Raw genomic sequence first — 26,249 nt, 5'->3', positions numbered from 1 at the left:
CTGAGATGTCCTTGCCTGTCCACTCTCATCTCCTCATGGTTTATATGCGCTTAGGCGGTATCTTAGTGGTGAGTGTCCTTTCCAAGGAGACTAACTTCCTACAATGCAATATCTTTAGACAGCGTACATACTGTGCAGGATCACCAGAGTACAATCTCCTCAAGCCATGCTAAAATATAATGCTAACTCTGGAGAGAAGGCTGTGCGATGGCCTCGTGTCTCTCTGAGGTAATACAATGCTGTTTCCTAGCTGACAACATGAGGGGCACCTGAAGGAGGATCGGTATGGCTTCAGAGTCTGTTTTTAAACTCCTGATGCGGTAGTGAGGACCTGGTGTGCCACCGGCCAAGACGGGGTGAGGACTTCCTCCACCCCGACTGCCGCTGGGCACCAGCAGCACCAGAGAGCTGAGACTACTGTCACTCAGGGGGATGAAAACAGACATGATCTTGGGCTAGGAGGAGGAGGAGGAGGAGGAGGAGGAGGAGAGGGCCATCAAATATCACAACAGACCGTCAGTTTTGCTCGGTCGTTAGGCGAGAGGTAACAATGAGGCGGGGCAGGGAGGGGTGACATCGTTAGCACTCCAGATTTAAAGGCATGAAGAATGGCTGGTGGAAGGAGGATGTTTTGGAGACTAAGGGCAAAGCTTTAAAAGCCTTGGGATATTACTTTTAATTATTATCTACAGGTTATTGTCTCTATATATACTATTCTTCTTTCTAAATTATGAAAATAAACATTTATTAACAAGTCACTGGGTCAAATCCTGCTCTCCACTGAAGGCAAATCCATTGACTTCAATGGGAGGGAGCCCCGTGTAAACAACGAAGGGCAAATTTGGCCCTTTATGTCCTGAAAAGTCTGCTTGTACCCACTGCCTTTCAATCCTGCAAGGAAATAGAGATTGAAGGGTGAACTAATCCTTACAAATTTCTCTTAAACTACCAGGGGAGTGTCAGTAAGATGCAGCAAAGATGTGGAAAAAAAAAAAAAAAAAGAAAGGAACCAATAAGTAATACTGCTTTAAAGACAATTTTATCCATGTTTCAGAGCCAAAGTACAAAAAAGAGAGTGGATCTGGATCAAGCGCTACTGGCCTTTACTTTCTAAGCAACAACAAAATTCTTCATTTAGCTTCGGTGAAATGTTACACAACCACAGAAAACAGAAGGAACCAAACAGTCCTTTTCCTTTGCAAACATCATTTGCCCAAAGGTGAACACTGTCATCCCTTTGGATTCTCCGCTAACTCCCACTGTCTGCACAGTGCAGTGTCAGCCACTGAAGACAAAACACATCTACTGTGCACATGGGGGAAACCTGTGGTGTCTTACAAACATAACATTTTGATGTTTTGAATACTAAAGAACACTAGGTGCTTTTAGACACAGAACAATACGATTTCAGATGCATTTACCACTTTTATTTCACTATGCAGAAACATACATTCACCATGTGTTGTGATGCAGCTGACAGTGTAATGGACGCTATCCCTTCCGTGGGTATTAGAGCTGGACACTAGCGAGTTTTCAGTGGACGTTCTGTACAGGTTAAGGCTTGACTCAGAACTAGATAGTAAATGCTGACCAGATTCTCAAACAGATTTTTTTTTTTTTCTCTGAGAACAAAAGGGAAATCAATAGAAAACCATCACGGTTATTTCAGATTAATAATTTTCTAAAGCTGCAAACTAAGTAAAATACAGATTTTTTTTTTCTCCAAAATAACTACATATAATTTACAAGGTTAGGATCTGTGAAGGGTGACTGGAAGCTGACTCTGAACAATGCTGACAAAAATCATTAAAGTTAATATACTAAAATCATTACTACCTCATAAGGTATTCAGTCAGGTATACAAAGCACACTTTGTAAGCATTTATATGTTTTGATAAGAGTAAAGATTCATCATCGTTTATCGGGCAGTAATAAAACCAGATGAAACAAATATAAGATTCAAGTTGTTTACTGAATAAACTGTGTTATTGGCACATCTAATGTGTGGCAAAACATTATACACAGTACCTATACAGCTTCTAGCATTTTCGGGGTAATCTTCATTTACAATATTCGTAAACAAAAGGCTTGCCACCTAACAAATTTTAATTTGTTTAGACTTTCAGAAACTGTGAAAGGCATGAACTGTTTATGTGTTACATGAGATCACTGTTTATATTGTTTATGAACGTGCAGGTAAAGCTGAAAACTTAGACATTTTAAGAAAATTAAAAATGCTGCTTTTCTGTAATTTTATTGTTGCTTCATGCAATATTGTTTAACTGCTGCTGATTCAGATTGCTTTCTATGGGAAGGTATCTCTGCCAGTTTCTTTATTAACGGTCAAGATCAATTCTTCTGTACTGAAATTTTCCATAGACAGATACAAGTCAGTCAGGTTGGAACTGAGACTCCGTATAGGTTCTCGTATTCCTACTGGTATGCATGTCTGGATTCATATGCATTCTAGGTTATTCCTGCAGAAAAGAGAACTGAGTTAATTATTCAAAGCAACAACACTCTTGCAAAAGAGATTTTGTCAATTTGTTCATACAAGAAAAGCTATTTGAAAATGGCATATCCCACTATAAGCAACTTGGACCAAATCCAAAGTCCACTGATGCCAATGGAAAGAATTAGGGACATCAATAGACTTTTAAGCAAGCCACATTGAGCTGTCTCTGAAACAATTAGCAGAATACCACAAGAATCACAGCTACTCACTCCTTAGTGACTGGTTCCATCTTCCAAATAAATAACTGACACTGAAATTCAGTTTTCTTTAGGGTCTGTATATCCAAAAGCAGGAGAGCCAAAGAGCTTCAAAAGGTGCTGTGCATTATACTCTGTTACTTACACCAAGTGCTAGGGAATACATATTGTTTTAAGAATAAAATGCTGCTATCGATTCAACAAATCTGACAAGCAGCTTTTTCTTCCCCTTCTGCATACAGCATTCAAAGCAATTTGTGCAATGGTGCTGGCATTAAGAGCTTTTGCATAGCAGGTTAGTATGCATGACATGTTTCTGCACACAGAATAAATATAGGAATATTGAGACGTCTGTTTAGCCAGCCACTATTGGAGAGCATGCCTTTGCTGAGGAAAAGCTAGACGCAAGGAAAGCTGCATTATCATCTCATCCTGATAAACAATGCTGCTTTAAAACATTAAATGCTCTTTCAAGTACAAGAAAGCCAAGACACCCAAATACTGACAAACTAATTCACTGCGTTTAAAAGCAACTTGGACCATATCTTTGCAAGTCAGGAATTGAAGCATAACTTTCAACATATCTGCACAAGACATTTAAAAAGCAGCTGTAGGTTTTTTCCCTTGGCATTTTTAAACAAAAATGCACACCTTTAAGAACAAATTGTTTTTGTTCTTAAATGACACAAAAGCGGACAATAGATTTTTTATGACTTCAGAAGTAGAAAATTAGACTATAACAAAGCATGGACAATGAGGACTTTTCAGAGAGCCAACAAAAGCAAATGAGTAGTTTCTCTTTCTCCAGCTGGCACTGTTTAATGAAGGCAGACGTCTAGAGCTGAATGTGGTTTACTTTCACATATCAGAACTGATAACCAGAAACTTGAAAATGCCAGTGAGAGAAAGTGAAGAGTTAAGGGTGAAGTATGGTAGGAAAACAACATCTGCAACATGCCAGCCCAGTAAATGCCTAGGAAAATCATCTGGTCCTCTTACCTGTGGTCAATCCTCCCCATCTTCTGGTGTGATTTCTGTCTCTTTATGTACCACTACTTTGGTCACTGACATATCAGGGTGCTGCTCTTTGGCTTCTTTAATTGCCTGAGCCAGCGCCTATCCCAAGGAAACCACAGAAGGGCAAAAACAAAAAGGAGGTGGAACATGCATGATCAATAGCAAGGTGGAGAGATTCATGACATATTACACAATTTACAAATGAGGAAAATGATTAAAATATGAAATATACCATCACTGTTTTAACTACTATTCCAGTTTAATATAAGGCATGCCAGTATGGATATCTGTCAAAGCAATATTTAGAAATGTTCTCTTTTTCAGTCTTCAGGGTAGTCTTTTTAGCAGTTTGTAGATTTTACCTGATCATGATCAATATCTGCATCTCCTGTGATGACTATTCGTTTTTCAATTCTTGTCTCTGAGATGCCTCCTTTCACAGTCTAGATGGGAGGGACAAAAATGCATGTCAGTAACTCACTTTAGATGCTGCCATTCTCATGACTGGACCAAAACAGCTCAAAGACGTGACAACCTGGAGTGCAAATGAGCAGCTCTGGAGTTGGCCTGAATGCTCTGAATGGACTAATGACCTCCAGATGTCCTTCCAACACAGGTAATTTTATAATTTGAGTTAATCTGCACATGCATCAAGAGAGATGTTTGTGTGTCAAAAATGCCAAACTTCTCCCATGAAAAACAGAAATACAGACAGCCCCATATTCAGACCTATTTAAGTCTAACTGCTTGCTTCAGAATGGCATACGGGGTGGCATGGACTTTGTATGGCTCATCTACTAATGGGGGAACTTCAATGCAGAAAGATGAAATCCTGTTCTCAGTGAATACTGGTAGGAGAGCTGTCACAGCACTTATTTCTGTTTATGGAGGAACTGTTATTTAAATGCTACCTTAGAACCTGGAAGACACAGCATGGTTTGTCTGTGCAGATGAGCTTTTGGCCTGGCTGTGGGCAAGTTCCTCAGGGTACCACTCAGAAACACAGTCAAGGTGCTGGAGCTGACCGAATGTCCTGTTATGGCTACAGGATACAGATTCACTATGTGCAGTGCTAAAATCTCAGGGCTGAAAGGCACAGTCATGTCAATGGAGCCTCATGTTCACACAAGTTATTCCTTCCAGGCTACCACATGATGCCAATGTGGTTTTACTCCTTCCAGTTCCAGGTAGCATTTGCAGCTAAATCAAGTGTTTCTGTACAACAAGGTTTTGTGTTTGCATAGACATACCTTAAGGGTTCAGGATTCATGTCAAGTCATTGGATGATGTGTTAATCAACTCAGCATAGCCAAAGACAGGTGAATAAAGACAAGTATTTATGGTAAATTTACAACATATTGTCAAGAGAATGACAGAACGTGTTCCCTTTCTGAAATAAATCGTAGAACCAAAGCTAAGATAGCATACACCCTGGTGAAAAAGGAGCTCTCTGTTTTCTGAGGACTCACTTTGGTGATATGTGTAGTAGTTGTAGTGCTGGTGGTTTCAGATGTGATCGTTTGTGCACTCATCAGTACACCTGGTTCAGAGTCAGCACCACAATCCACCTAGAAGCCAGAAGAGAAAAGCAGTTACCAAAAAAATTATCCTGAGGACAGAACTGGACTGTTAAACTTCCCTATTTCTACTGTTCTTCATAAAGTGAGTACCTTATGCTATGGAAAAACTGCTATGAGGGCAACCACGTGTGAGTATTGCTCTGTGTATCTGGAGGCTGTCCTTCCCCTCTGGAAGCACAGATGAGAAGATGACACTTTTAAATCTGCAGTCTCATCAATGTTCTGGAAAGGCCCTACACCAGGACGTGAGAGTGACCCTCAGATAAGTTATTCTTATGTACATTCTCCTCATGCTAATATTTAATATTTGAACAACTTAGAAAAGTTCACACTAAAACATACACTTAAAGAAATGGGTTCCTTAAAGGCACATTAAATTAGACCATGTCTTTTGCAGAATTTCTTACCTGAGAAGACTCATATGTAATGGTTTTTGTTTCTGTATGGACTACTGGCACTTCCTTTGTTGAAATTTCAAGGGTTTCCCCACCAGCAGGAACACTGCTGAAACTTATAGTCTCAGTCTTCACAACTGGTGACTGCATGAACAAAAAAAAGAAGGAATTGGAACATTTAGCAGAGGTTATGGATTTCTCAGAACAATTTTTCTTCTGTTTGGGCCAAAGAAAGAATAGCTAAAAAATGTTCTGCATTAAAAAAAGAGAAAGATAAAATTCTCTTAATTACAGTGGTACAGTCATGTATATAATGCTGGCAACATTTAGGACTTCCCTGGATTTTGAAAATAAAGTCCAGAGTGCTCTAAATGCTACAAGAGGCAATGGCCACAACTTGAAAAACAGGAAGCTCCCTGAGAACATCAGGAAACACTTTTTCACTGTAAGAGTGACTGAACATTGGCAATGGTTGCCCAAGTGTTCATTCCCAACATTGTGGAATGTTCTTCCTTGAAGATACTCAGAAGAAGCTCTCTGGACATGTTCTTGAGAAACAACTCACTCTGGATGTCCCTGTCTGATCAGAGGACTGGAGCAGATGACCTCCAGAGGGCCCTTCCAGCCTGAACTGCTCTGAGAATCTGTGATTCTACATTTTCTTAGAAAGACAAGAGAATGAATTCTTTCCAGGCTTAGTCTTTAATCTCTGGGGAAAAAACCCTGCACAAAACAGCTCTTGAAATTCTACTAATGGGGATTAGATAAGGAACCCGGTCTGTTTAAGACACAGTACACTTATTTATAATTGCATCAAACATGGAAAAAACAATCCTGTCTTTGGGGATATGTGAACTTTGCCAACCTCAAAGGACTTTCCCAAACAGAATGCCAGCTGATCTTGTTATCTGTTGCATAAAATGCCATGTAATTTGGTACTTCTCTGTAGCATGAAAAGCAGTTACAAGTAAAACATGCATGGCATTTTGCTAATGATGGAAACCAGCAGCAAGCCTTGCAGGTGACATGCAAGGAGGAAATAAGAGGAGAAAAAAACTTGCTTTCTGTAAAAGTGCAGTCATACAAGCTGTTCACACTTTACTTTCAATGACAGGAATTAACTTAGCCTACTATTAGCCTACATTCACAATTCAGCACAGACACGACCAATTTAACAACAAGTTACCTCAAAATGAGGTTTTCTTTCCAAAGACTCTGAAAGTTGGACTGTTGTTCTGTGCTCCTCTGCCTGCTCACACGAAGCAGCGGCAGCGACTCCTTCCTGTTTGGTTTGGGCTTTCCCAGCCTCCTCCCTTTTTTCCTCCTTGGCCCCCTCAGTCCCAGCAGAGCCCTCCTTCCCTTTCACGCCAGCAGCCACCGCCGACGCTGCCTCAGCCTGGGCATCCAGTGTAAGTCCGGCCACTTTAGCAGGATCCCCGCCTGCATGCACCTCCATCCCATGTCTCTCCTTGACAACTACAGTCTCCTGTACAACCTTCTGCACTGTGTCCTGATCCGGCTGAACTGCTTGCTTCATGTCACTGGAAGTGATCTCCTGAGATGTCGTTGTGTCTATTCTCTGCAGGGAAGGAGGAAAAAAACCCTCAGCATCAGAGGCAGACAACATTATCTGCAGTAGCGCCCAAGATTAATGTACTGTGAACATAAATTTAAAAAAAAATGGGCATTATATTTTGCCAAATTATTTCTCTCACGTTGCATGGATTTTTGTTCTTGGGATATTATCAGTATAGCAGAAATGGAAAACAAGGCAAGAAGCAAAATTTTTAAAAGTGAAGAGAAATTTTCATGTTGGGTGTTCTTCTCATTGGTATTGTTGTGTGAGTTTTTACAAAGGCAAAATACAGCACCCCACAAAATGACCAAAATAAAATGAAATAAAAGTTGGTTGTAGCCTTTTCTTTTTTTTTTTTTGATGAAGCTTCTGTTGTGGTCCATTGAATCAAAAGAAAACACACATGAATACATGCATTAGTTGTACAGTTCCATATTGTGCAAAAAATCACAAAATAAGAGAAAAGCAAAAGTAATTGGTGCATGGTTATGACATCGATGGAGGGAATCAAGCAGCCACCTGAGCCCAGGTATGGGAAGTAGAAGTAACCCCTCCTATGAACTCAGTTGGTTTTCTGGCGGACTCTATTAAAGTGAAGATATCTGAACCATCCAAGGTTTTTTCACTGGCGGACTGTTTAGTCTAAATAGACAAAGAAATGTAGAGTCATACACAGAAAAAAGGCAGACCCATATGCACAGACATATTGCCAAAACCAGAGGCAGAGAAGGAGGAAAAGGAGAGAAGGTTGCAGGGGCACGGAGAGGTTGGAAACAGGAAAAGAATGGGAAAATAAATCAGAGCGAATTCATAATGGCTGTAGTAAGCAATAGTTACAAAGCATTGTTGTTAGCATTGGCGTTTTGCTGGTTCAAGCAAACCTTTTTTTTTTTTTTTCCTTTTATTAACAAGCCACAGCAGCAATACTGAATTTCAGTACATAAACCAGAAAGGTTGAAAGCCTTATATAATGTCTGCTTCAGACCGTGAGACGGATTCAAAGTATGAGAGAAAAAAAATAAGCCGGGTTGGCTGCTGTCAACATAAAGCCAGGCAGCAAGAGAACCAAAAGCTAGGGTGGTGTGAAGGGATTGCCTAAAAGAAGTCATGCTTTTATCTTTAAATTGTGGCGTGAAGTCAAAGCCACTTGTTACCACTACTCTTGATGCAGACGACTCAGTAACATAGTGAGCAGTAGCAATCGTAAATGGCTGTTCTCTGGAATATCTCCACTCAGACAGGCTCTTATCTGTCCGGGCAAACGCCCCTGCTTTTACAGCTTCTCCACCAAGATGCTTTTCTGCTTTGCCAAGCTGTAAGCTTTCCAGTGTACCAAGTAACTTCAAATCCTGGTCCATCCTTAGTGTCTTTTTCAAACTCTCCTCTTCAGGACTTTGCAACTGAGATTCTGCTTCCTTTATGGGTGTCAGAGAGTCAGACAGCTTTCTTCTTGTGCTCTGCACATCAGATCCCCGCCTGGCTTTCTCATCAGTGACAGGCTTGAGGACTTCATACTTGGCCACTTTTGGAACGGTTTTCACAGACTCTTGAACTTCCCTTTCCAGTTTTTGTAAAGTTTCTCCTGAAGGCTGTACAGCTTTCTCGCCCTCTTTAGCTTTACTTGTCATGGTTACAATTTTCCCAGATACAGTATCATAGGACTTTCCTAGGGTGAACATTTTCTGCTTATTCTCCTCATGGGATTGTATTTCACTTTCCAAGTCCTCAAAGCTCTGCATTAGAACGGTACTGGATTTTAATATCTCAGGTGGAAAGGCAGTTTTACTGCTCACAGTCACTACTTTGTATGCCAGATTTTTTTCCGATTCACCATCAACTACCTCAGAGGGTATTTTCTCTATAATAACCCAATCCTCAGTGCCCTATATTTGAGATATAAAAGCTAAATTAGAATATCTACAGGTTTATCTGTACTTCAGGAGCACTAAATTATGAAGATTTTTAAGAAATCATGTTGTTTCTTCTGAAAGCATATAGTAACTTCTAGCATTGTACCTCTCAGAGCAGTTATCAAGCAAATAAACAGAATCGCCTTAGGGAAAATATGATTTCTTTGCATATTCTTTCTCTTCAGAGGTCCATATAACATGGACCCAAAAATATTACTTTTGCCACACTATTTCTTTGTATTTGTTTGAAGCAAAATAGCATGTCAGCACGTAATTATAGTGGTGATTGGAATCAACTTGGGGTTAAAAATCACATATTGCAGTGGTTAACAAAGCTACAGTCAAAAACAAATTACAAAAATAGGGCAAATAAGCCCATTCAAGTGTACCCTAGTTGTTACAAACATGCTGTTAATGACGTTTTAGAATAGTACTCTTCTGTACGTAGCCTGCACTGAATTTCCTTGTTTTCATTAGAACATCAAGCCCTTCAGGATTGTTTAAATGGAGAAGCACAACACAGCAAACTGTATAAACTAAGCATACTACTAAAAATTCTGAATGAAACTTAATTGCAGAATCTTTTTTCCTCCTCATGCAAATGTGCTATGTGATTTGCTTTGACTATGCAATCAGCATCCAGTTATTTGACTTTAAAACTGTAACTTCTGTAATTAACTAAGCAAATGATGTAGTTTAAAATCAAATGAGTTAAAAATAACCTCTAGGGATGATGGGATACTTTTCTGGATAATGATTTGATGAGAAGTAACCAAAGTGCCAGCAGATTCTCCTTCCTGCAGCTTCTTCTCTATCACACTTGGCTAATAGAAAAACCAATAAAAATATAAAGTTCACCATCACTCAACATACTCTAAATTCAGTTGACAATATAAAGGAAATGCATTCTCGTGACAGAAGTGCCTCATTCCCCGTAACGTTCTCAGTGAGGTTTATGCTGGAAATGCATGCAAACTGCAAACAACATCCAAACTGCACCGTGCAAGGAGACTTCTAACTGGCAGAGAAATCAGTCTCCATTAGGAAGCCATAAGCTCTGGAGAAGACCCATTCCTCAGAATTTGGTCTCCAGATTATATCTCTGCCTGGAACTTATTAAATAATAACAATAAAATAATATGAAAAGGGAAGGCTTGGAAAGGAAAAAAGATAATAAAATAATAAATCATTGCCATCCTTTCTGACTGCATTTCAATGAAGTATTGTTTGTTTTTACCTGCATTTCAAGGAATGTAGTACCTCCCTTCTGCAAAATTATGAGTTTTTCTGATTTTTCTGTTTCTTCTTTGGTCTAATGTCAGGGGAATAAATGATTTTAGTAAATGGAGGGTATAGATACTATACTTCAAAGTAGCTCATATTTCTCTACAAATTATTACTCTCATGGAAAATTAGGAAACAGAACTAAAGAGAATCATTTTGCAGCACAGCGGTTTCCAATGAGAAGTGAAATCAGTGTCTCTCTATGGAGAGGAGACATGAGTATACAAATGGTATGCACAAGTGTAGCACAAAACCCACTAAACTGAGTAAGACCTAGGTGTGGATGCACTGTGTTTGTTTCACTTCATTTCATTCATTTAACTGGGGCTGATGCCAGCTCACACAGCTTCACCCAATAGCCCAGAACAGGCCCCTGCACCTTCACTCTGGGCAAGGCTCCCTCCTGAGTGTGCAGCCCTCTCTGCTGAAGCAGGCAGAAGGTGTGCCCAGCCATGATTTCAGCTCTCCCTTTTTCCCTGCTGGTATTAGAAGTCTTAGAAGCACTTCTCCTACAGAGGGAGCTAACTGCTGTTCTATTATCCTGTAGTGTGACACCGAAACCTCCTCACTTTTATCCCATCAGTGCTTTCCCAGTGCTATGGGAATAATAAGAGTAGCTCTATCTTGGACAACTGGGAAAATGTTAAATGTAGGCAAGACTCAATTTCCCAAGGCTTTTGAGCCCACCTTCTGGGCTGGCCTCATTTGGCCATAAGCCCCTGCAGAGCAAAATGGGTTTCTTGCCAAACCTTTTCTAGTGACTTCAGTACCTACTATACTCAATAGATATGCCAATGTAAGTCCTATAACTGGCATGATAAAAGGGTACATATACTCGAGAGGAAAGACAGAAATTTAAAGAGAAATATGAAACTAGAAAGGGATAAATGGTTCAACTCCCTGACTGCAAGGAGATGCACAATTCCTTTATTCCTAAATTGTTGGTTTCATACAATTCAGGTCAGATTAAACATTGTCAAGGACTTTGTCAATATGATGGCTTTCATGTTCAACAGCTATCTGACTGTAGATGTATCATGGAAGATATTTAAAACAATATTTTTCATTACTAAGGAAAACCAAATTATTTCCCTATCTGTTCAAGAAACCAAGCTGTGACCGGTGGCTTAAAGTCACACTGACCAAACACTCAGGTGACATGTGCTTGAAGATCATATTTTGAAATGACATCTTTTCTCTTCTGTTCTTGTTTTATTATAAGAAGGACCTACAGGTAACAGCACTGAACGTATTTTTAAAGTGGATAAGGTGTAACTTCTTTGACTAGCAGAAGGCACTACACTATCTTGACTTCCTCTGCATTTCTTAGTAGACAACAAGATGGTGATTTTGACCTATGGATGGCTCCAGCTTTTTCCTGAAAAAATCCCCTCTCATCAGGACATGTGAACTGAAACCATCTCATTTACTGGGACCAAAGGAATGGCCAGGTGCTATCTACTGCAAAAGTAATTTCAGAGTTAGGCTATGATAACTCAAGTCTCCTCTTAATTTTCCTCAGAAATACCTTCATTTGGATGAGGTTCTGTGAAACAGATGTATTACTTAGATGCATGTGTAATTCTTGCCCTTTTCCTTTCCAAATGAATGGTTAAATTCAGATGTGTTTCATCAGGGTGAAGCCTACATAGCTGTGCAATACTGCTTGTTTGTTTTAATTAAAACTGTTTATTACATTCCTAAAATAATAAAGATATTAAACAAACAGGGTGGTGCTAAGTTTGCTTCCCTTGTAATCTTCTGATTCAGGCTCAGCTAGCCACCCTTTCCAACAGTTCCTTACATCTTAATTATGATAAATGCATCCTGTTCATTTTACTTACAATTTTAATTCTTAGAAGGATAAAACTTCATTTTTAACTACAATCAAACCAACCTGTTAGTAGGGTCTGTTATGATTCCTGAACATGGCAGTACGAGCAACACTAAAACTCCTCTGTGCTCCCCTCAAAAGGGAAGATTTGAGCACGGAGCTGCTTTTTTACGTATTTTAATCCAACTTGAATGCCACAGTAATGCACATCTGGTGCCAGCATCAGCCACTGGCTATAATGTGGGAGAGGAGGAGGTGAGACCCCTTTCCTTGGCAATATCCCTTTCCCTGTGAGGAGAAGCTGACACTTGCTACCTGCATGCCTCCAGGGATGCCCTTCCCCAGAGTTATGGATCTGCAACACCAACTTCCGAGGTGAGAAAGCAGAACACTCCTTCAATTTACACTTTCCAGACAATTTTTACTGAGTTCCCTATAACACTATATCAGTGCTGTGGGCACAGGGAAAAATCTCATGACCTTTTATTGGTTTCTAATGCTAAAACCAAGAGGAACCCATAAAGATAATTCCTGTGAGACAGAAATCAGATATCCATTAATAATAAAAAAATAACTCTCAGGCAGACCATACAAGCTTATTTCTTTTTGCTCCACTGGACTTAAGCCAAAACACTGCACTATGTATTTTATTGCAACACAAATGTTGCCTTGCTACCCCTACATGTCCTTATCCACCTACAGATCAAGTAAACACCAGCTTTTAAACTGGCAAGTTTCTCACAAGCACTTCAAGAGTGCACAGTGAGCTAGATTTTTTTCACAGACACACACTGCAGGAAAATGGAGATACTTAGCAATCTGCATTGGGTCTTCAATGACAGTATCCAGCGGACTGCAGCAACCATCAGGTTCCTTATGGAACTGGCCAAGAAGGTCTAATTATTGTCATTATTACTTCCCTGTTTTCAGAGGCTGAGAGTTCTGCCCTTTGTTCTGTATTTTCCTATCAAGCTTGGCACCACAGCCCCCACCTGTCTCACTACACCACTTCTCCCAGCCAGTCACCATTGTTTAAATTTCCTCTCCATCACTTTCATGGTTTCTTTACGCATGGCTGAACTTCCTCAAGCTCACTGAACCTGCAACAACGCCTGTATTTTGCACCCTCAGAGAGATCCAGTTCTGCCACATGGCTATCAGTGAATTTAATTCTCTATATACACATATACTTATATATGTATATATTTATGGTATCTACTCTTCCTTCCATCTTTGCTGCCTGTGTCCTGAGAAAAGGGAGTGCCTGCAGGCAGGGACTGGCCTCTAACTACGGCCTCTAATCTAGTGAGAGCTGCTATAATAAAAATGCATAGACAAATACATAATGAAGCCTTTCAGCTCACGCTGACCTCTTCAGGCACTAGTGGTTCAATCATAGGAGCATCCTCCTGCCTTGCTGCAAGCCGAACGGGAGATGTGGAAAGCCTCTTCTCCCACTCATTAGACACAGTCGTTTCTGTGGAGGTTTCCAAGAAGGTGCGTTTCAACTCGCTTATATTGGTCTGATGTTTCATCAGATCTTCCTGGGTTTTGTCTAGATCCTAGACAGTTTTAAAAGAATAGAGCAGTTTGTGATACATCCTAAGCCAACCACACTTTAGAGCCAAAACACACAACTTGGTTAGTATAGAGGGAAGTAACAGCTCAGGGAGCCGGGGAGCACAGCACCAACACAACACTCTGTGAAAATGTGGCATTTTGAAAGAGAACAGCATAGCATATCTCGTACAAGTGAGCCTAAATACACTCTTAAAGAGCCTATCCATATCACTATAATTTGCACCTGATAAAGAGGCTGCAAACAAACATACATATGCGCGTGGAGGCACACACATAGAGGCACACGCATATATCGATATTGATAGTACAAGTTAGAGGAGTCATCATAATCTGAGAGAAAAAATAATCTATTAGCAGGTGGGAGTACACAGTTCATGCATCATAGTGCAGATCCACAGTTTACCACTAAAACTAACACACATGTACGTACATGCACTGGTATATACCAATACCAACCTCTAACATAAGATTACTATGTTTGACATACACATTTTCACCCTGTATTCGCTTAATCAGACTATTCTGAAAGAAGTGAAAAAGAAAGGGAAAAGTAAGGGACACAGTATTGAAAGGATACAAAATGCTGTTTCTACACATTTCTTCACAGAGAACTGACAGTAACATGCTGAAAGAGGCGAACACCTCCAACATTGATACCTGAGCAACATCTAGACCTTTTGTTTCTGTACCTGTGCCTTTAGATCTCCGTCCTCCTCTTGATCCGACTGCCAGCATGAGAAAGATTGGAAAACAACACCTTACCCACTTGTATGAATGAAGGCTTTATGAACATTGGTGAGAGGTACACACTAGGTTAAAATCCCATTTTCTTCTCATTAAGGGTTTAAGGAGAAGGAGTAGACACACTGGCTTTGCACGGTTTTCCTAACTCAGAGCAAACGTCCACTTCACAAATTTGTGTTTTGTTATCAAAGGGGTGTTAAACATCTTCCTTTTATAAATATTGCTACACTCCACATTCATAAATCTCTATTTATGGAGCAGCAGTTGCACCTTCTCACCAAGGTCACGGCTAGTCTAGGACGGAACAGCAACAGCAAATGCTTTGGAATTCTGTAATCCCAGAATTTACACATAGGACATAATCTGGGCCACAAGCAAAGCTTTGCATAAACTCACCACGGGCAAACAACTTGCAACACTTTTTACAGAAAGAAGCACATTTTATCTGCTTAAAATGCCATTTCTCTAACCATAGTCCCTTTCTGTATTTCTGAAATTTTATTTAATATTTAGCCTGTATATATTCTTTCAGGACCTATCACCTGGAATGGCACACACATCCCATCCACTTCAGTACACATTTTCAAAAGCAACACCATAAGGACTGTACTAGCAGCCCTATTTCCAAGTGTGCAATTTTCAGGTGGCAGATATACCACACATTTTGAAAATCAGGCATCCGTATCCAACTGATATGTGCTATATCTTCTCTAAATAAAAATGGCAACTAGGAATAATAACACACATTTCTTGGTAATAAACTGAACATTTAAAATGTCACAATTTTATGATTATGTTTTACTTTCTGTAGTGCTCAAGGCCTATGAGTGGAAGAAGTGCTTCAAAGCATTTTGTACTTCTGACTCATCTCAACAGACTTTATGTTGTTGCACTGTTTGAATTCTTTTAATGCCCATGTTGCTATTTTATTGTTAATTTTTCATATATTCCTAATTAGACAAATGACTCATGGGAAAATCTGTTGATTACTTTACAACTCCGTTCAAATTTATTTTATTTACAGCCAAGGCTGAATCGTCCTGACGTGTCATACAGAAAATTTTTCCTTGATGATAATTTTAACAGTCTCAAATATTAATGAGATCCTCCTGAAAACCTAGAGTAGTGTTTGTGGTAAGACTCTGTCTTCTAGCAGATGTCAGATGAAATTCAGCTCATGTTTGCAGCTGCAACCATATTAATTATGAAAGCATTATATGCACTTCAGTGAAGTCACATAAGGTTGAATTTGCCTGCACAGTCTATGTACCATGTTGTGGATATGAGGCTTCTTAGTGTAAGGAAAATATAAACATTTTACATTTCTCCTCTAAAGAGAATACCTGGACTAGTAGTGGTCATATCTGAAGATTACATATGAAGGGCCTATGTGAAATTACATTAAAGAAATAACTTAGATATTTAAAATGCGAGCATATTCAGTAAATTTGAAAACTTTTCAAATTTAGATTTGAAATTGTCCTTTCCCCACTCTCCCACTCAGGCTTCAGAGTCTAAGAGCAAACAAGCAAACGAAAACCCCCAGGGCACGATCTGGCCAGCCGAACCCTCCGGGTGGGCAGCACTGTGGCACGGGTGACACCGCCACTGCCCCACCAACCGCACAACGCAGAGGCCTGGCAGCTTCCAAACCAAACTCAGGAATGAGAGGAGCCCACAGGGAACACCAGAAACTCAACTGTCCTGGCAAAGCTGTCCCGCTTGCAGGCACGCACATGCACACGCGCGCAGGGAGGGACCCTGAGCTGCCATAGGAGCAGACATGCGGTCAGGCCCCGAGGGTTGGGAGGAGGCGAGGCCAAACGCTCTCCCCTGCCACAGCTGGGCGCTGGCGACTGTACAAACCTCGGTGGCAGTGGTCTCACCATCAGCCGCAGTGTCCGTCTGCTCACTGTCAGTCTATTGGGTTAGACAAGTACCCGGGTCCCGAGAGGAAGGCAGGAATAAAGAATAAACCCAGCTCATCAGTACACGCGGCTCACGCGGGGAACTGTTAAACTCAACATCCCTGTGAACTGCATTAGCATTGCTTTTCAAACAACGCACATGTCAAAGAAGCAAAATAAAAATGCTATATTAGTAAACAGAACAGACTCAGAGGAAGACTCGAGGCGTACTGTACACAGTATATGGCTTTACTGGAACAAATTTATAAGCCAAACAAAGCATTACTGGAAAAGTGTTATTTGAATAGCAGATTTTTTTTTTCCTTAAGAAAACCAGATAGTTTAAGAAAAAAAGGGGAAAAAAGTGACTAATATTTTCTAATTGAACTTTTCCTCCCATAATGAATTTTACAGAAAATTATTGAACTAATTTTTTGTTCTAGCCAATATAAGTAGTGGTTAAATTTTTATCTGGAGGGGAAAATGATAATTTAAAAAAACAACAACAAAACAAGAGCTACTTTAACAGTCATCTGACTTTCAGCCCCTCATTTGTACAGAGGTTATTCTTGTCTCCACATTTATACACCATGAGGCTGTCTGCATTACCAAGGAGTTCAAATAACTGTACCCCCAGCCCATCTACTGTCTGTCTGTGGAGTAATGGTAAGGCTCAGATCCCACTCGGTTCCAATAAAGAGCAGCTGATAATTGTTAATGATAGTAAAAAGAAAGAAAACTGCCATTAAAAGAAGAAAAAAATACTTCTCATTCCATTTAAGAGTATGGATGAAAGCAGGAGAAAAACAAAAGTAACTCCCCCCACCCCCCAAACACTTACTAGGTATGAGTGATAAAAATGAAACAAAGCACAGCATTGCACAGACTGATCTATCCCTGCTTTGCATGAAGAACGTTTTAGTGGAGAACACAAGTGTCAAGATTAAGAGAGAAGGGAGTGGAGGTTACTGCAGACTGAGAAGAGAGCTCAAAAAACTACTGTGATGTCAGGTATGCATATCGAAAACTGGTAAGTAAAGTGCACCCTACTGCCCCAGACTGGCACATCGAAGTTGTTTTGATAGCAGTGAAAGCTCTGGTTTCCATTAGTGATTTTCTGTGGTCCTTAGATAGTAACCCCGGCAGGCAATTTAAAGCCAAGACAACACATCTCATCCTCCAATCCCATCAATATGAACAAGAAAAAAGAACAGCCTACTGGTGGATGGAGTATCAGTCTCAGCTTTGAATTTCCTCCATTTTTTGGTCATTTTCTGACAACTCCATTGTTTCAAATGACACTGTTTTGATTTGTTTTCATAGCTTTGTTTTTTATTCTTTGAAGAGTTTGTATTGTTTGTGTGACAGACAGAAGAATAAACAAGCATTTTGCACTACTTGCTAAGTGCATGAATAGAAGTGACATGAAATTTTTCAAGTCATGACCACTCTTGAGACAGACCGCATTTATTTTTAAATGGAAGTGTAATGTCAAAGTAGTCTATTAGGCAGGTCCAACTGCTTTCACTAAAGTGCTAGAAAATTGTTTCTTTATTAACAGAGGTTCTCATGTCTTTATAACATTACAGACAATTGTAAAGATATGGCAATAGGAAAAAAAGTATGCATTGTCACTCCTGTTTACAAAAATAAAAGAAACAAAGAGGCATTAATGCATTTAGGCATTTAAAAAGAATTAAAAATTGTGTCAAGGCACTATAACCAAAGTCTGGCATATAGGGTTCATTTTAAGAACGTGAAGTCAATAGAAAATTAGCTGCTAAGGTAAAAACACAGAAGCTAGTGAATTCCAAGGGGTGAGATTCTATCTTTGACTGCATGGACTAACTCCAGATGCATAGCTCAAGGGAGAACAAGCTCAACAATATAAGGTATTGGTTCAGGATACTGTCTGTAGTCCTCTGCATCCCTGTATGCAATCTTTTGAGAACTGTGGGGGGCGGGAAACATTCCTATTTCTTTTACCACGAGTGGAATGAAATCCTAAATAAAGCATAAAGCTTGCTTTGTTGCAACATACATATCTGCTAATCAGCCAATCAACAGCCATGGAGTCAAAGTCAGCATTACTGAGTTACTTGAAAAAAAGATCTGTGGTAATCACAGCGCAGGGAATGGTGAGTTAAGGCTGAGTAAGGCAGGTCTCCTGTGGAGTGAAGAGTAAGGAAGGGCAGGCTCAGCTCCAAGATGGGCTGAGGTACAGCTGAGGTGGGGTAGGCAGGCAGGCGAGGGCTGGAGCAGGACAGAGGCAGCTTCTCCTGACGTGCTGTGGCTGCACCTCTCCTACCTTGCGATCGTAATTGCTGTGATTTGTTTTGCCAATGTAATGCAGACATGCCCGAGTTTAAAACATATTCACTTTCATGCAATATTTTGAACAAGAAATACCCAGTGGATTAGGCACAAGTCTGTGTTGTCTGCCAGGAAGCACTGCCAGAGTAATCACCCTCATAAAGGAGTGATACTAAAAAGCCTATTTTAGATGTTTTTATGCTCAATACTTCCTAACTTTGCTAACAAAAAGAAGCGCTCATTTCTGAAAGAGGAACAGACTAATGTATTACATAAACACTGCCTCATTATTGCCTCTAGAGCTGGAAATATATTAATGCTGTTACTGCTATTAGATTAATCCAAGTGCAGAGCTAATGCAAATTGAGACCTAAATGCTGTCTTAAAATAAGGACAAGAAATAAGACAGCAGCATTTTGGATGCCTTTTATCAGAAACAGTATATTGTTTTTTAGTTGTAAGGCATCACAGAGCCAAAAGCATTTAAAGACAATGTTTTTACAAGACAAATTGATGTGACTTTTGGCTTTCCATAAAAAGGAAATTAAATTCTGCACCAAGTCTTACAAAACCAGCAGCAGCAGATGACAATGTTCAAGTTGGTTATTGAAGAAAGCTACTGCAATGGACTATCGAAAAGTGGCCAAGGTGGCTTTTTACATGGCCAGCTGGTCTGTGATCATCTGATCTGGGCTTTTTTCTTTATATACAAAGCAAAACTATACTTTTGCATTTGAAGTTGAAGAAGAAAACAGAAAATCAAGGAAAACCTGAACTCATTATTTTATTCTGTCAACAAAGAATAATCAGGCTCCAGCAAAAACTGAGATGTCAGTTTCTCTGTTACTTAAGCAGATTCCTTTCCTATTTCTGGATTTACCATCACATCCACAGTACTCAGAGCCACTTCAGTCTCCTGCCGCAGCTGGTTCATCTGCCCGTGATGACCCTGGTGGCTTAAAGCATCAGTTTTGGCAGTGCTAAACAAACACTGCAAATGTCAAAGCAGCCCACATGGCATGCTCCTGCAACAGCTGCAGAACAGCTGTCCCAATCTGACCCCTCACTGATAAGTTGGATTTAACCATGGGAAAACAATTTAATCTGCAGCAGAGATAGGATCAAGGCTGAAAATTGAGATCTAGGTTTTGTTGGACCAGAAAGAGTTTTCTGGGGTTCAGCTACAGCTGATAGCCTGTTGCAAAAAGCTGAGTCTATCTGGACTTTGAACATACTGAAGTTGGTGAGGGTGCTTATCATTGTTAGGCAGGTAGTCATATAAATAAATGTAGATACAGATTCATATATTTGGATGTTCAGTAATTATGCAGAAATATACTTAATACCCACTATTTAGATAACTATCCTAACCCTAAAACTATTCTAAACTGATAGAGGGAAGAAAAAGGTCTTGTCATATAGTGCAAGTCACTTTGAACCAACTGACACTGAGTTCAAGCCAAGCCTCTTCTACACAGTGTTGTGCCTAACCCTGGGCTCCGAGCTGTACTCCCAGCATGAGGAAAAAATAAAAAAGAAGAAAAAAATAAAAACCAAAACAAAAAAAAAACAACAACCCCCAAACAAAAAAAAAATCCCTTCTAACATATCAGCACAGACAGAAATGAGGCTCTGAAAGTAGGACCACTATTGCAGCAATCTAACACTGGTTAGGACTGAAGCACTGAACACGAAAAAGAGTGTGTTCGATGCCGAGGTACACACCTCTTCCTCTGAACTGTCACTCAGGTCATTGGCAAGTGAGGCACTCAAGGAGGCCGCCTTGGGCTCCAGGTAGCAGAGGCACATAGCCAGAGGAAAGGAGAGAGTGAGGGCGTATGGCACTGAGAAAGAGGCAGAGAGCAGAAAGAAAAAAATGAAGAGGAAGCAAGGCACGAGGGAGGGGGAGCGGATGGGGAGGTAGTGCTGCACACTGGCAGGCAGGAGGTTGGTTTCGGAGAGGTTAGGGAGGGACAGGTAGCCATCGTCATCCAGGAGGGAAGGAAATGACTCTGGAAGTTGCAAGGAGAAGGAGAACAGTGTTCCGCCTTTGCCGGCTTTTTGCTTGTAGCCAAAAGCCACGTCTTGCTCGGCGGAGCAAACTCGCCCCTTTCTGTCAGAGTCTGGCTCCGACTCGCTGTGCTTTGGAGCACTCTCTTTGGGGGCCTCACAGCCTAAGGACTTTGTCCGAGTGCTCTCCTTGCATCTCCTGCGAAGCTTTGCTGAAGATACATGGGGGCCAGGCTGAGAGGATGGCGAGGAGTGGTGGGAGTCAGTGCCAAGCAAAGATGGCTGGTGACAGAGAAAGGGCAGCAAACAAGGCGCAAAAGCAAAAGGACAAAAAGAAAACTGTAATTAGTTAATTTTCTTCCGTGATGATAATATAAATTATATATTTAAAATTATAAACAGTATTTTAACACCACAGCTTTCCACTGAATTGAACGGTGCATGTTCCCATGCCACACACCACAGGTATGAGCGAATCAGGCTTCCAGCTTACAAAAGGCAACTTCTTGATTCAACATTTTTCTAGTTCTCTGCAGCACAGGATTTACATAAAAGCCTCCATGGCCACACGGGGAGTTTCAGGTGTTGCCAATTTCCACTTACTGCAAGACTGGTTTCCGATAATAAAGTTTTCAAACAAGAAGTATATGGAGAGCAACAAAGAAGGAAACGTATTTCTAATACCAGCACTACTTGTGACAGCATTCTTGCAGTCAGGAGGAAACATGGTGGGGGCCAAACGCTTCCCATCTATGCCTTGGACAACCTCAGCAGTAATAAGTAAGGCTCCAAGGACTTTAAATTTCTCAATTGCAGTATTTTTAAAAAAATCTAGGCCATAAACCAAATTAAAACACATTGTTTGGTGGGGGGAGCAGAAATCCATTCATCAATGCACCTGATGAAAAAAACACCTGCTCAACAGATATCCCAGCAGCCAGTTCCTCAGCATGGCTCCCATCACTGGGCCCTGCTGGGCATCCCCAGAGCCCTGCCCTCACCTCTGCTCACTGTGAGCCCGAGCAGGCAGTGCTGGGGGCTCAGCCCCTCCCAGCCATGCACCCTGCCAGCCCCTCCATGCTGCCATCCCTTCAGCCATACATTGAAAGAAGGGAGCTGAGACTTGAGGCTCAGCTGATCCCATAATCTCTCACTGGGGATCTGAAGGGGGGCTGGCTAGAGAGAGGTCCTTGCCCCACACAGCCACATCTTCTCATAACCAAAATGTAACCCTTTACCCATAGCGAAGAGGCAAAAGTGCCCCTGATGCTGTTGCTACAAGTTTCGCCACAATGCCAAGAATACTGGCTACCAACAAGCAGGATTTGCTTTGATATGCCACTTGTAGGGCATTCAACTGGCCTTTCAGGTCATTTGAGGTCAAAAAATTGGTAGGAGGAGGGAGGTGATTCAGTGGAAATGGTGACTGTCATTTCACATGCTCCCTGCAAGCAGAAACCACTGCTCTTTAGAAGGACAAAAACCACTGTCATCACCAAAATGTACACCCAGTACAACACATCAGACACAACGCTGATGGATCTGAGATGTTTTGGCCAAAATCCCCCAAGTGCACGTAGCTGAAGTGGCCCACTGGATCCATGACCAAATCCTAAGTGCCTGAGCTGCTCCATCAGTACTACATCTCCCCAGGGAGCTATAACAGCCATTTCATTTTCACTCCAGGCTCCCAAAAGCAAAATTTCTTAAAAACCACAACAGTATCTGCCTCCTGTTCAAGCTGATGTTGAACTGGAGGCAAAAACCAGATCCAAGTTTTAGACACAGATTGCTACTAAGCCCGACTGTTACCAGGTATATTAATGGTAGGAATGGGACATAAGCCTAGTAATTACATGGAAGAACTCCTTTCCTTCCTCTATCATATCTCCCTTTCTCTCTTCTGTAACAATTTATCCATTCAAGGAATCTGTATTCCCAAACTAAGCAATCAGAACCAAGCCTAGCTTCAAACCACTTAAAATGCCTTTATGGGTTTAATGTAGTAAGATCAAGTCAAAACTTAATGCTCATGGACAGGTTTTTGTGTGAGCTAAATACACACACAAATACAACTTCTCTTTACTGCAAAGACAAAAATCCAAAGTAAATGTATTTTTTTCTAATTCAGACTATTCACTTGCTGACATCTCTACAGTGTTAATATTTAGAATAACTTCTGGTACTTCAATACACATGGATAAAACAAAGGCAAAATGTCTTAATGGAAAACACACCTAAAACACTTATATGCCCTTAAAAGGGATTTGATTTTGAGCTTGTACTTCTTGAGACATTCTCTTTATGATGACAGACTAATCTGTTAGCAGGTCCATGAGGAAGCAGGACTGAGATCTCTGTAGGATTACACAACTGTAACTCTATTTATGATGGTTTAAAAATAACTCATCTCTTGAGTGGGGGTAAAAATCAATCATTTGTACATATAAAAGTTCCATCAAATTAGTCTCCTAAAATATCTCTGAGTATTTCTATCCATATTTAAGGAATAGCTAGATGATCTTCAAAATGCAACTGATCCCTCCATTGACTTAAATTAACAAACACTTAGAACAGAACTAGCTTCTTTTGAATGTTTTCTACATATTTGATTTTTATCACTCTTTCTCCACATGGAAACTAAAGGAGTTTCAAGAAGACCCCAGTTAAATTTAGTAGATATTATCTTTTAAATGCTACAATACAGCACAGACTTTCAAAAGAAAATCTTTCTCATTCGCAATTTTCAGTAACTCAATTTGTTTCTGGTTTTCAGTAGCTTAACTGCAACTCTTTTTGAGGACTTGGTCCTTTTGCTATGTAGCTCATTGTGGCCTTGTATGACAAAGCTAAAAGTTCAGGTTCTAACATTTGCATACTTGACAGTTCTGTGGATATAAATATATATATCAAGGTTTTTCTTCCTAAAAGATGAGGGTAAACCTTATTTGTTTAGCAAGTGCATTCCACAGTACACTTTCTGAATGCTATTCTACTGTATTCCTCTTCACTGTCAATCTCTATTTACTATTTTTTCCATCCTTCTGTTTGGTTTACCCTGTTTTAATATCTCAGTAGATATTATGCACAAACATGAGTGTATGTTTGTGTGGTGGTGGTGGTGGGATTGAAGATGATGAGGGATGACTCAAATTTAACAACTGTTAAGAGAACCATCAATAAAAAATGCTTTCCTCAACAGAAACTTCAAACAAGTGAAGCAAATGCTTTTGTAAGCCAGAAAAAAATTGCTTATAATACCAGATTAATATGCAGAAGTTAATAGAGAAAAAATGCCCACTGAAATTCATGCAAGGAAACAGTGTTATAAGAAGTATAAGAGGAATAGTTTCAAGCACAGAGCTTTACATACAAGAATACAGAACTATTTTGTTGCCTTGTCAAAATAAAATCCAGGATGGCCGTACTAAAGTCAAGATATGACCAAAAACCAGAAGAACAAACATGCACCGCCAGGCTACTTCTGGGCATTTCCTAAAGAGCTGTTGAATGTTGTGTGAAAAACATCATTCTGACTATTAAACATATTTCAAAAAAGAAGTCCAAGGCAGGAACTAATCTTTACAACATCATATGAAAACTGAAAGGACTACAAAAACACTGATCCAAGACATGTATATACACACAGTATATTTCCTTTCACAGAATCAGTTTTATTTCCTCTTTCTCCCCTTTCCCTAAAAATTCTGTTTCTCCAAGCACTCTCAAGGCAGCCCTGTTTAATACAAAACCCTGAAATTTCTACCTTGGTGTCATGGCGTATTGCTGAAATCGGGGTGACTTCCTCTGCTCTCTTCTTTTTGCCCTCTTCATCATCTTTGTCCTCTTCTGTCTTTTTCTCTGGAGTCACAGTGGTTATCAAGTTGGTCTGAGAGATGCCCTTTGTTGTGGCGTACTGGCCAGTACCAACCTCTGCAGCAGACACAGAATCCTTCATGTACATTTCATGGTTTTCATTCACTGATGCTAAAAGCAAATATTTAAAGAGGGAAAATCTGAAATAGCCTTTGCTGAGAAGCTGCATAAAATTAAAAAAGCTGGTTTAGAAAAACATTTGAGATAACACTGAAAACACAACTATGTCATGTTTCAGGAAACCAGAAGCATGTGCATACATTTAAATAAACTGTTTACTTGAAGCTCATAGCTTTTATATGCATATACATATATTGTGGATGTGTATACACACATTACTGTAGCTAATGTGTGCATTACACAGTTGTTAAACGTTAGCAAGCTGTTAAAATTAGTACTGTAGTAAAACACCACATAAAAAAAGCAATGCATTGCCACAGTTATCAGGCAGGAAACATAAGGAGAACGAGCTATGACATCAGCCATGGGGGTGGAAGAGATTTTTTTTTTTTCAATCTGTCAGAATATAAAAATGCAGATCAAATGCAGATTTAGTAATGTGCTGCATTACACAAAATGACAGTATTGATATAGCACAGGCATAATACCTGAGAAAAAGGAATTGTGATCCTTGTATTATTGAGTACTAAAGTCTGCCACTTAGGTGAGCTCATTATCCTAAAAAATTCTGTGAAGTGATGGTATTCAGTTCAGCAGACCCAACCAGAATATTTTAGGATACAAGTGCTCAATAATTAAACAGGTTTAAATATATAAAAGTCATTTTGAAAGAAATAATACCTTTACAGACAGAATATAATCAAAACTGTAACATATGCCCAGACCCTGCTCTTGACTATTGAGTAAATAATTTCTAAACCAATAGGATTATTCAAATTTGTAAACTCACTTGCATCTCTAAAAAATGACAGAGTCTGGTCTCAATGCTACAGACACATCTGCATTATAGTAACAATGATAGTGATGAGATCATAAGCATTGATTTAAAAAACCTCTTTCCCCCATTAGCACTCAGGCAAATTAACACCTTGCAGAGTCTAACAAATGCTGGGCAAAATGCTTCAGGTATCTTGTCTCTTGGGATTAAGTTTAGGAGGCAGGAGAAAGCAAAGAGAATAGAGGGAGGCATCTTATTTATATGTTACAAACAAAATAATGCAGAAGGATAATTTCTGCTTTGAAACACATGCACAGCAATCAGGTCACCAGTTGCTTGGTAACGAGAAAGAAGCACATCAGAATTAGAATATTCCAAAATAATCAATGACAAGCAGCACCTTTAGAGGGAGAGAAAAAGGCTTGTCACATGTACTTTTAAATCAAAGCTTCTCCCCATCCCCACCACCAACCATAGTCATTGCAATTTGTGATATTCTGCAAGAGAATTCACCTTTTTTTTTTAATCTGTAATGAATCTGAGTTTAGTCTCAGTCTTTTTTTTTCCCACAAAAATAAACTACAAAACTACAGCCTCTTTTTACTCAATAGC

The 26,249-nt window shown here is 40.0% G+C and overlaps 1 protein-coding gene across 22 annotated transcripts in view; it reads right to left on the bottom strand.

Moving 5' to 3' along the window:
• Nucleotides 1-1,023: 1,023 nt before the first annotated feature.
• The window catches only part of EPB41L3 (erythrocyte membrane protein band 4.1 like 3), a 141,552-nt gene continuing 116,326 nt past the window's right edge, over nt 1,024-26,249 (bottom strand). For 2 of the 22 annotated variants that reach the window (XM_058810935.1, XM_058810869.1), the window contains exons 12-25: nt 24,630-24,850; nt 20,579-21,145; nt 16,500-16,553; nt 14,579-14,614; nt 14,346-14,411; nt 13,679-13,870; nt 10,428-10,502; nt 7,800-7,922; nt 6,891-7,283; nt 5,717-5,848; nt 5,199-5,297; nt 4,092-4,172; nt 3,712-3,828; nt 1,024-2,477 (exon numbers count right to left, since the gene is read on the bottom strand). In XM_058810935.1, the coding sequence (XP_058666918.1) occupies nt 3,718-3,828; nt 4,092-4,172; nt 5,199-5,297; nt 5,717-5,848; nt 6,891-7,283; nt 7,800-7,922; nt 10,428-10,502; nt 13,679-13,870; nt 14,346-14,411; nt 14,579-14,614; nt 16,500-16,553; nt 20,579-21,145; nt 24,630-24,850 (2,150 nt within the window). In that variant the 3' untranslated portion in view covers nt 1,024-2,477; nt 3,712-3,717. The remainder of the gene's footprint in view (nt 2,478-3,711; nt 3,829-4,091; nt 4,173-5,198; nt 5,298-5,716; nt 5,849-6,890; nt 7,284-7,799; nt 7,923-10,427; nt 10,503-13,678; nt 13,871-14,345; nt 14,412-14,578; nt 14,615-16,499; nt 16,554-20,578; nt 21,146-24,629; nt 24,851-26,249) is intronic. The other 20 variants (XM_058810927.1, XM_058810883.1, XM_058810877.1 and 17 more) reach the window with 20 other exon arrangements.

Source organism: Ammospiza caudacuta, chromosome 1 (assembly GCF_027887145.1).
Source record: "Ammospiza caudacuta isolate bAmmCau1 chromosome 1, bAmmCau1.pri, whole genome shotgun sequence".
Classification (NCBI taxonomy): Eukaryota; Metazoa; Chordata; class Aves; order Passeriformes; family Passerellidae; genus Ammospiza; species Ammospiza caudacuta.
Note: the sequence above shows the minus strand (reverse complement) of the source record. Positions and strands in the feature narration are given on the sequence as shown.